The 11,781-nt window shown below is 35.4% G+C and overlaps 1 protein-coding gene across 1 annotated transcript; it reads right to left on the bottom strand.

Annotated features, from left to right (window-relative positions):
* Positions 1-1,010: 1,010 nt before the first annotated feature.
* Positions 1,011-11,398, bottom strand: LOC121237921 (respiratory burst oxidase homolog protein A-like). Its single transcript, XM_041134853.1, has 14 exons — positions 10,622-11,398; positions 10,328-10,487; positions 9,870-9,918; positions 8,474-8,587; positions 7,096-7,518; positions 4,259-4,651; positions 4,054-4,149; positions 3,697-3,812; positions 3,065-3,232; positions 2,807-2,969; positions 2,433-2,630; positions 2,181-2,309; positions 1,918-1,996; positions 1,011-1,796 (listed from the first exon to the last, which is right to left on the bottom strand). The coding sequence occupies exons 1-14, from the start codon at positions 11,253-11,255 to the stop codon at positions 1,687-1,689; spliced, it is 2,832 nt and encodes a 943-aa protein (XP_040990787.1). The 5' UTR covers positions 11,256-11,398; the 3' UTR covers positions 1,011-1,686.
* Between the last annotated feature and the right edge of the window lie 383 nt (positions 11,399-11,781).

An 11,781-nucleotide genomic window follows, 5' to 3' on the forward strand; every position in this document is an offset into this window, starting at 1 on the left:
TGTACCACATACCACTTAATATGATCAAAATAAGATATGATGAGAATATATTGTATATCATTACTCTTTATTTTATTATCGCCTCGTTCTGTTGACGTGATGATGTTCAGTAACCTTAAAATAAACGATTTTTGTGATTTTAAATTGGTCATGTATGTCATTTCCATCACCAACCGCAATTTGGGCTTTTGGTAATATTTTTTTCTCTTTTTTCCCCACCATCTTACGGATTAATTTATTAAAAAGGTAATGATATATTTACAATTTTTTATAATTTATTTTAATAAATCAATATAATTATACCACATCATTAAAAATCATTTTAATTTTAAGTGATTACCCTTTCTAACATTTTAGAAAGCTCAATTTCTTTATAATTAATTTACAAGAAAGTCCTTTTTGTAAAACCCACAAAGCAGCCCATATAATTCTCAAGTTCTGTATTAGCGCGTTTCTCTTTCTCTCTCTCTCTCTCTCTCTCGCTCACTAAAGATTCGGCCTTCGGCTCGGCCCGTTTTAAAGCCCGTAGATCAGCCCATATATTCATTGATCTGCTGATTTCCTCAGCCCCATACCTTCGAAGACTGCTCTTGATGAAAAAAATCATGCACATTGAAGTCGATTGGATTTCCAGGCAGCCACGTGGCTGCAATAAATTTTTTTCAAAATTAAATAATTTAAGAATAAATTTAAATTCGTTTGTAAAATAAATGAGTTGATTGCAGTTATAAAATTTCATTTAATAATAGGTTAAAACTGAAATTAAAAAAAGAAAAGAGTAATTCATTATTTTAAAAGATAAAACCGAATGTCAATCTATCGAGTATTGAGATAGGAAGCCAATTTTATTAAAGAGTATGAAGTTAATTATCTTATTGTCTGGTGATACTTATAATTCCCTTCTCTCGTAGAGAATGTACATCCTATTGCCTAGAAATCGAATCGCCTAGCCCCAATTTTCTTATAAATCAAAACATGAGGCAACCGATATACATCTTATATGTTACATATTGGACATAATTTCAACTATTTGACGATAATATGATTGCGTATAACAATACGAAGTTGATTTACAGATGATGTTCCTTATTCTAAGAACCAAACATGTGGACATCTTTGTCAGCATCTACACTCTCGATCAGAAAGGACTGCCCCCAACTAAGAAAATGTTGAAAAGTTTTGGAAACAAAAGGCCGATCCAACCGGTTCCCACCACTCCATAAACCTACCTTGAGTCCTATTTCCAATCGTCTGGATAATCAATCAATAATCATGCTTGGCCATATCAATTACTCCCCTTTTGTAGCTGCTATGCCATGTGTAGAAATCCAGAGCGGTCTAAAATGGAAAATTCTATTTCTATATGCTATATTTATAGAGTAATACTAGCTACAATTATGAGTTATACAAGCATCGCGTACTCATTTTGAAAAAGAGTGGGATCCATCATTAAAAAATTAATTTTTTCATGTGGGTCTCTTATTTATGCTACTTAAACACTCTATAATTGCTAATATCATTTCTCATATTTCTTTTGTATATTGCTTCAATTTGTTTTTTTTTTTTTTTTTTTCTTGTTTTTCTTTCTGTGTACACCGATACAAAAAAAATTCCTGTAATAGATGGGAGTGTAGAGATGGATTGGTGAAGGGAGGGTGTAAATAATAGAGTTACCCACGCGGTCTTCTAGAAATGCTCCTTGTGGAAATCAAACTTGGTAGGACCTTTTTGATTGAATTCGTAGCAGAGCTTGTTAAGTTCTTTGGCCAGAACCGGTAACCCACAATAGAATACCCCTAATCCATACCAACAAAACCATAATTACACCATAAGAAGAAAGCTATATAAATTCGCTAGTGTGTGTGTATATATATATATATATATATATATATATATATATTTGGTGGCTTCACTCACCAATTCTTGCAGAACAGTGCTTGGAACATAATTTGGAGAAAACTTTCTTCCAGTTAGGCCTCGCGAAGTGGGTTCGCACCTAATATTAGGGACCAGAAATGTTTAGTAAACACATGCAGGATTGTGTGCATATGCAACCATATTGTACTGGTTGTGTGATTAAATTATAGAAGCATATCTCCTTGGTATAAAGATGGCAATATTGATGGTGTCTAGAATAATAAAGATTATGTGAAATTGTAAGCGTCGATCGAAGTGTATACCCTAGTGCCGGAAACAATGTCGACTCCATTCTTAGCATGGTTGAGAGCTTGCACCATGGTAATGAGAGCCGATCGGGCGTCTCCTTCCTCGTAAACACTAGTCAGATAGTTGTGCATCTCAATGACACCCTAAATAAAATCGATATTTGACCAAGTTAAAGAGTCGCCAAACTAGATATTCAACAAAAGAATGCAACTAACGACAAATTTAAGCACAGGCATTGGTGGTTGGTTGTTCAGAGTTTTCTTTACCCTTTGATCAAGCTCGGCTATTTCATTCATGACTCCTTTAAACCAATCAAACGAGCCTTGCTCCCTAGTTACCCAGTAGAAGTAAGCGTTAGTGGTCTTCAGAGTTTTTTTCCGCTTTGGACATGCTGTATTGATCATATCAGGGTCTGTACTTCCAGAATTCAGGTCTGATATTCTACTGACATCTGAGATTGAATCCTGATTAGAAGGAAACTGAACTGTTAGTTTTAAGATAAAAACATTATTCCAAGGCATTGTGATGATTCTATATAATATAATATAGGACTGTTTAACTAGTATGTACAATATTTGCAGGTTTAAAATTAAGAGAATGCCTTCACTAGTGATGTTGCAAAATAAAACAAGATACTCACTGCCTCCTCCTCCTCCATTTTGACAATGTTGTTGAGCAGATCTTTTAGAATGCTGATAAAAGGTGTTGCCCCAATCCCCAGACCAACAAGTAGCAGGACATCATACTTGCTATAGTCTTGTGCTGGAGCCCCATACGGTCCATCTATTAAGAGCTTCGGTAGACTGTTATCTCCAGAGAGGAATTTTGCATATTAAATGATGTATTATGAAGTGCAAACTAAAGGAGGGCAGACATTAGAAAGAGATACGAAATGTACCTTTTCTTGGTTGTTTCATCAGCCCGGAGAAGTCCACTCTTTCCAGCCCCAGGAGGCTCACAGGATTCAGAAAATAGCCTCTTAAGCTCTTGTGTCCAATCACCTAGCTGCCGAATGTGAACACTGAGATAGTCGTCTCCAGGAGCAGAGGTAATGGAAAATGGATGCCTGCAATACACAAACCATATCATATTAACATCATCAAGAATCAAGAGAAGTCAGATACAGACGGAGGTCTTCTAACATAAAGAGCCAAGTGAAGTCGGGCGCCAAGAAGGGAGGTCTTCTTGAGTTTTTCTAATTCAATTCTTCAGAGTTCAAATATCATGGTCTAAAAATAAGCCTGAGGCATTAAAAAGAAATCTAACTTTGTCTCAACTTTCTAATTTTCCTTTTCCTTTCTTGCCAAGATGCCAGGAATTTAGCACTGCAGGCAGCATGGTGATTCAGATACTCACCAGAAGTTTTTTATTTTAATGAACTGTTAAAGCATCCAGCATATATTCTCACACACAGCACTTAAACTGACTACAAGAATGTCATTAAATATAAGTTACTAGCGGAAGTGGTAAATATATGAGATTTTCCCCAAAATATAAGATAAGTGATCAGCAAAAGCTGCAATAACTTACCACTCAAAAGGAGAAACGGCAGGGCATTGGACAAACATGTACTGTCCACTCTTGTACTTGAACTGGGGTGACTTAGACATTTGCAACGTGAGAACATTTCCAGGATAGATGGCAACCTAAAAATTAGACAATTCAAGGGGGGGAATTTTTAGCTCTGTCAGCCTTGAAATAAATAGAAAAACACCACGAGAATATATATGCAATCCAAGTGGAAGGCATTGGCTCCAGTTGGGTGAGCTCCAGATGCCTTCCAAACGCAAACAGTTTGCACAGTAATGCTTCAATCAAGCGGATATATGCAGCTTGAGTTTGTTGTTAAGTAAATGGCAGAGGCGGTTGGTAAACTGATCTTCTCACCTTCAGAAGACGGACACTATAGGAACCAGACCGGAAGTACCTAAGGGTCCTTTCTCCAGCATATAGTAAAACCGGAACAGCAAGATACATCCAAGTCTGCACGCAGGAACTCAATATGTTATCCAACTCTTCTAAGCAAAAGCAACGTTCGGCTACATCTGAAGATATATATGAATATCACTAGTCAAAGATATCAAAAGTATACCGTCTTAAGGTACCACTTGTGCACAAGATAGACGAATAAACCATGGATGATGAGCAACACATAGACAATGACAAATAGGTGGTGTGAATACCAGAAGGCATTGAAACCAGTGAGCCTATTGAAGGGCTTGGGCAGCTTGATATGATTCCGCCTGAACCATCGTGTTGCCAGTGTAAATGCAATCACCATCAAGATCACCATTAGAATTCCAGTCACACCTTCTACCCCTTTAACCAGGTCTATGTAATCGGGTTTATGTACCCCAAAGTCATGATGAAGCTGAAAAGTGTCCGTATAGGTTCCCTCAGACAGGTGCACCAGTTTTGGAAAATCACATGCAAGGTGGTCTCCGGCATGGAGAATGATACCAATTACAATGGCTGCAGCGATGGTCTGCAAGGAGCAGTTAACAAAAAAATAAATAAAAACGAATGTATTCAGAGGTAGACAGGAAGTCATACATCAAGTATTCTAATAGCTTTTGAGTTTGGTCGGCCGAGGTTTCCAACATATATATTAAGGAAAATGTGAGCGTCCCGCTCCCAGCACCGCTTGCATTATTTTTATTTTTTTGTTTTGTTTATTTTTGTTTTTACTTCGTGATTAAAGAAATATTTTTTAATGATATTGTAAATATTTTTTAAAAAAAATATATTTAAAAGTGTTAAAAAAATACATGTAAAAAAAAGTAAAAAAAAAAAACACATGAAATAACTAACGGGAATAAGAAAAATGATATTCTCACTACTGATTCTTACAACTCGATGTTACTGTTGAAATTTTTTATTTTATTTTTTGATTCTTCTTTTTTACTTAGTAATTAAGAAAATATTTTTTAATAATATTGTATTTTTTTATTTTTTTAAAAAAATATTTAAAAGTATAAAAAAATACATGTAAAAACAGACAACAAAAAGAAGAAGAACAATTAAATCTAACGATAACTGCCAACGGTAGCTGGGAGCGGTGGACGTAGCACTACCCTATATTGAATTCAGGACCTCTACAAACCAACTTTTTCCTCCTTGCAGTTAACAATACTCCACTACGGCGAGTAATGGTACGTACTTGATATGAAGACTGTTGAGAGGTGGCTTGTTCCTATTAAAAAAACATCTTTATAGATTGTTCGCTCAAATGAAGCTTCATATAGATTGTTAGATCAACAGTTGCTCAGCAGTCAACTCGAGTTGGATGTCAACTCGTGAGTTCGCTCGTCACTCACTTGAAACTCAGCTCGAGCAAGAGCCAACCAGAGAGTTCACCCATCAATTGCTCAACACTCAGCTCGAGCATAATGCCAGCTCTAATGTTCACTCGAGTACCTTTCAATAAGCCGCTCGAGCGAAAGTTCTATTTTAAGACTTTCGCACTGCGCCGTACAATATAAATACTTGTTATTTTTCATTTTATTGTGTCTTTGAGATGATGAACAGAGAGAAAAGTGAGAAAACTCATTTTGTAAGATTTTGAGAGCTCATTAGGTGTATTAGGGCTTTTGGGATTGATGAGCGATTTATGATACCTCTCTTGTACTCTATTTTGTGATAGTGAATTCCTTGAGATCGACTCAGCCAGTCGAAGTATCTACCGGTACGAACCGAAACGGCTAAAATTTTGACCAGCACGAAACTATACCCTTCTCTGTACTGGCTAAGCCATAGAAACGGTATATTTCGACCGTACTGGCCGGTACGGTATAAAATTTAAAACTTTGGTTCTAAGCCAAACCACATAAATCTTGGTATTCTTTGTATAATATTTGTTGAATTTTCTTTTATTTACTTCCATTATATATTTCAAATTAGCAATTAATATCCCGTTAATCCCAACAAAGACTGCTAAGCCAAACCCTTGAAGACGAAAAAGGTATCTAAGATGCAATATGATCCATATATGTCATCGTTATATTAAATTTAATTATTTAGAAATGGCACTGCGTGCACAGTTTTTAGGAAGATATATGATCTTTTGAATTATTCAACAACCACCTTGGACCTTTTGGTGTAAAATAATAAAATATAGCGCAGCCACTTCTATGGAAAAAAAATAACTAGAAGATTTTTTAAAAGAAAATTATTTGTGCATGTTTAGATTTTGTAAGTTCCGAACTATTATCTAACATAAAAAATAAAAAAAAATTAAAAAAAAAACTCAAAAAAAAAAAAGTGATACCATATTTTTCATTATGGATAACATATTTTTTTTCTAAAAAACCTAAATGCATGAGAACTAGACACTTAAAAAAACCTGTAATATTACTGATCTCTTTTATATTATTCAGCTAGATCAAGATTTATTTAAAAAAAATTCCTCGACATCTTCGGTTGGTGGCACAATTCGCGTCTTTTTTCATTTCTTGGACAAAAGAAAAGGTCTTAAAACAGCCAATCATGTTTTGGGATTTGAAAACTTGTTGAGAGTTGAAGACTATGTTTGGAAAGTGAGAATATTTTAAGTATTCTCACTATTATTCTTTACTTTATTATTATTTTTTACCTACTTTTTTACTATTTATTATTTTTTACATACTTTTTAATATTTTATTATTACTTTTTTATTATTTTTTTATTACTATTCATAAATATTCTCAACACTTTTCATGTATTCTCACTATCCAAACGTAAAAAACTAACTAATGTTCTGCTTAGGCGCTGATTAATTATTTTAGAATTCAATTTCGTGTGAATGGGTGCAGTCCTATAACGACTGAGATCAACCTTAATGTTGACTTTAAATATGAAGTCTCTCTAGAAGGCCGGTCCTAGATATGAATTTAACGTATGAATAAAGCAATAATAAACGACCAAGAAGGATCGGCTGGGTGAGAATTGTACCTTGTGAAAATTGATATTGTCGTCAAAAGGTATAAAGTAAGCCAGTTCGGTGGACCTGAGCCAAGTGATGGTGTTTCTACAGACGGGCATGAGAATGAGGGCCATGTTGAACTTAAGGGTCTCAGCCGCACCTTTGGCCGTAGTAAGACAATAACCCATGACTTCGAAGGCACGTCTATTCTTGTACTGATAGAACTTCCATGTGAACAGTCCAACCATGATCATTATCCACAATATCAAGATCCAAATTCTCCTCCAATTCTCTTGCAAATAGTACAGCAATTTTGTGCTCCACCTTCTTATGGGGCCTTTCTTTCTCAGCCCTTGTAGGTTCTGGCTCAAGGCTTGGCTTGTGTAGCTCAACGCTTGACTGTAGTTTAGGTACGTATCCTTTTGTAACAAAAGCGTTTCCAATTGCCATAGCTGCGAATCATCACCAACACCAAGCACATGTACAAATTAAGCAGAAAAGTCATCACGAGTTTAACCATGTGGGGGACACTATGATCTAGAACATGTCAGCTAAATAGTGCAAAATCTTTGATCGACAATACAACACGCGTGCTATGGGTATAATGATTTGGGATTACGTGAAACTGGATAAAGTGACTCGCACATGGGAACGCTACTTTAGACATGTCAAACGGTGAATCGGAACTATAGTAGGTCGCGAGGCTTTAAAAAGGATGTGTAATGTTAGTTGCGTTTCTAGGAAGTTGAGTCTTGTATATTATTTTTTAAGAGAATGAAGTTATTATTAAAAATAATAATTTTTTTTTATGTAAATTTTATATTTATCTATTTTTTTAAAAAAAAAGTATGGGAGACTTCCCCCAACAAGACAGTAAATACCATTTATCTTCTAATATCAATTAAATGTATACAATATTATTACCTTGTCCATACCAATATAATAATGCTTAGGTATGTAAAATGTAGCCTGTAGTAATAAAGTTATTTAACTTCAATCGGATGGTGATGTGCTTGAAAAAAAAAAAAAATCAACGCTGATATTAAATAGTGACCACATGCTAACTCAATTATGACTAGTAGCCAACATACAGTACTAGTCTTCGACCAAAAAGTCCAAGTCAAGTACAAGATTGAAACTTAAAAAAAAATCATTGTCAATGACGTTGATTATGGATATAAAATCCGAAACTAATCTGAAATTACAAGAAAACATTCAATAAAGAAACAAAATTAATTCGGGTTTACTGTAGTTAGTTCTCCAATGCATGCCTAAGCATAATTTGAGAATTAAAGACAACGAATTTAATTATATAATTATAGTACTTTTCTTTTTCCTAAAACTCATGAAAGTAGTAGTACCACTGTAATATAGAGATGGGGATGTGAGATATATAAAACAACTTACCTCAATATAGCCAAGTCTTTCAGGGTCCAACTCCTCCATGATCAGAGCAGCATATTCCTCTGCTTGTTCCTTCAGTCTCGATAACTTGTTCGCAGAAGCACTTAGCATAATAATCTAAACCATCAAATAAAAACAAAATCGAAATTCAAAACCATTAAAACAGAATGAAATTTTCAACGATACTCATGAAAAGGAAACAGATTGACCGAGAAACCATTACCAACCCCACTGAAAATGACATTATTGCATCAACGAATTCTAATCTCCCTTAAAAACAGAGAATTCGAGACGCCACTGTCCACCTTATTCTCAAGCACTAAAAAACCGACATTATGGTTCACTAACTCTTGGAAAGTCCATCTAACTAGATAATACGATGCCTAATTTAGAACAATATTAGGAAACGTCATGGAGTACGAAATGTGAAGACCCTAATCCCTCATTTATAACGTTGGAGTGGTTAGTTCTTGAATTTCACGGGTTTAAGGTTACCGAATCCTGCCTAACGTTGATTTTTGTTTTAAGAAAAAACAATATATTTATAACTCCCAAATTAATGAGACCCTGTGATGAGTTTCGCAGTTTCATACACCAAGGCATGAAGCTAGTTTTTTTTTTCTTCGGCGAAAAAGGATCAAAGGGGGCAACCAGAGATCACTTTTCTATCAGGCGTGATTATAATAGCATCCAATCCGCTAGGAAGTTAGATAAGAAGGACCTAGACGACGAGAATCGCAAGTACTCCCTACAAATCAGATTTGAGTCATAGTCTGACCCCAACCCTACTATAGCATCGATGGTCTATGAGTTAATAGATCACCTATAATCATGAGTGCATCTCGTTGCGGGATTCGACCCTAGGACCTAATGTCCACTGTCAAACTCATGGACCACTGAGCCATCACCCTAAGTGGTAGGCATGAAGCTAATTAATTATGCAAGACTAATTAATTTGAAATTACTAAAATCTTTTGACTCATCCGTACATTCTTTGTTTTTTAGAACTCTGCTACAATTATCGAAAAAGTGACCCGAATAATTGTCCCAAATGGTGTATTTCACTTTTTTATTTTTCTTTTCTTTTTTTTATGTATTTTTTTAATTATCATAAACATTTTAAAAATAAAAAAAAATCATAATATCATTAAAAAAATATTTCCTTAATCATTAATTAGTTAAAAAAAATGCATTCGGGACACAAATTAGAAATTTCAATTCGAGACCCAAAGCTTTTTTGTTTTTTTTAACTAACCAAAATTTCAGTTCCTAGGCTAGATGGCATGGGAAAAATCATACATAATTAAATAATTCAGGTATGATATTCCCGCAACTTCCAATGAAATATCGAAAAAAAATAGGGAGACGTGCAGAGAAATTGTTTGGACAGAAACCTTGCCTCTTTAACTTCTTCTTCACCAATTCTACCATCTTCATTCTTGTCCACCCTGTAATATAATTAACATAATATCAAGTTAGTAAATTACTGTGAAGTAGTTAGCATAATTTAATTTTTAAAAATAATTTAATAAGCATGAAAAATAATTTTGTCCTTTCCATTCACGTATTTGATTGATCGTGGACTCTGATATAAACTCTTGAAAAAAAGAGGAAGTGGAATAATTAAATAAACAAAAGCTCAAGTGAAAATCTTGTATGCCGTTCAAAATGTACGGTTTTAATGTATTGTTGTAGAATTTTTTATTTTTTTATTTAATAATTAAAGAAATGATTTTAAATATATTGATGTATTTTTTTAAAAAATATATTTAAATATATTTAAAAAAAATTAAAAAAAAAATATAGCACCGCTCTAAACTGATGATTGAAACTAATTAAGTATGCGTGCGTACGCACATTTCGAAGAAGATCTGGAGACGTGAGTCGAAACTTTGATCGGTAATCTCGGACCAGAACTCGTAAAGCTCTTCCCTGCTAATCTTGTCAACTTTGAGCCTTCGTCTCCGTCCCAGAGCATCGAACAGCTCCTGAGCAAACTCCTTCGAATCTCTCATTCCTGAATAAATATTTATCGAAAAGTCAAGAAAAAATGGATAAGAGTTATTCCGGAAGTGATTTTTTCTTGCCAAAAAAAGAGAATATATGTATTTTTCGGACTGCTTAGGTCCGATGAGAATCATGAGTCTGAACCTATGCATTGCGCGAAATCGGAGCGGTAAAGAGAACCGTTTTTGGCGAGGTTATGGAAATTTCTTTCCACTTGGCTCCATGCATCGACGCTGTTGGTTTTGTTGCTGATGAATCGGAGTCCACGAAGCGCTTTCTGCGCGCCGGACCTATTCCTGTCGAGCTGAGCTCGTTCCCTCCGCAGAGCTCGAGCGGCCAAAACCGAGGCGAAACCGCTGCTCTCGGCTCCGGCGCTGTTCTGAACAGCATTTACCAACGCAGCAGAAGTCGGAAGCGGAGTACGGGATGCGCGGCTGTGGCTCCACGAAAACCTCCTCACCAGCTCGGCCCGCAGCTCCTGAGATAACAGCCGAAGGTTTCTCGACGAGCTTCTCTTGATCGAAGCCGACCTCGACGCAGGCGCCGACACCGAAGCAGCTGCAGCGGCTGTCCCGTCATCAATACTAATCACCGTGGCCGGCTCAACACTTCGAAGCACAATTGTATTATCATTCTGAAGATCGAGCGTGACTTCAACGAACTCTTCAGCGGAACTGTATTCAGTTCCAGCCGGCGAGGATCCAGTGCTCAACGCCGTTCCGTGGGGAACGGTGTCAGAGGCCCAACGGCGTTCGTGGTTAGGATTGCTGGCCTTCATCGTCCCATAAAACTTAAAAAACAAAAACAAAAACAAAAATACATATTACATGCATATTTATATGGTGTGTACTTGTGTGTAAGGAGTTAATAACAGATTATTAATGGTCGTAGTTGCTAACTCGATAGAGAGAGAGAAAGAGAGAGAGAGAGAGAGAGAGAGAGAGAGAGGTTGAAGATGACTTGGCGCGACGGACTATTTTTTTTTAAGGGAGGGAGAGTCGTCAAACGCGTTGGTACTTGGGAATCTCTGGGAAAAGACACGTACGCGTCAGACGGAAAATGAGAAATCAGGTTAATTTCTATAATCAAGAAATTTATTATTATTATTATTATTATTAACATAAGAAAAATTAAAATATAGATTATTTTTTTATGCTAACATATAAAAAGATTGTTTTGTTTGATTATTAAATTCATCTCAACTCATTATTACAATTATTTTAAATTTTAATATAAAATATAATAAACAATTTAACTTTTTCAAATCTTAAAATAATAATAATATTAAAAAATAATATACAAAT

Source organism: Juglans microcarpa x Juglans regia, chromosome 6S (assembly GCF_004785595.1).
Source record: "Juglans microcarpa x Juglans regia isolate MS1-56 chromosome 6S, Jm3101_v1.0, whole genome shotgun sequence".
In the NCBI taxonomy this organism is placed as follows: domain Eukaryota; kingdom Viridiplantae; phylum Streptophyta; class Magnoliopsida; order Fagales; family Juglandaceae; genus Juglans; species Juglans microcarpa x Juglans regia.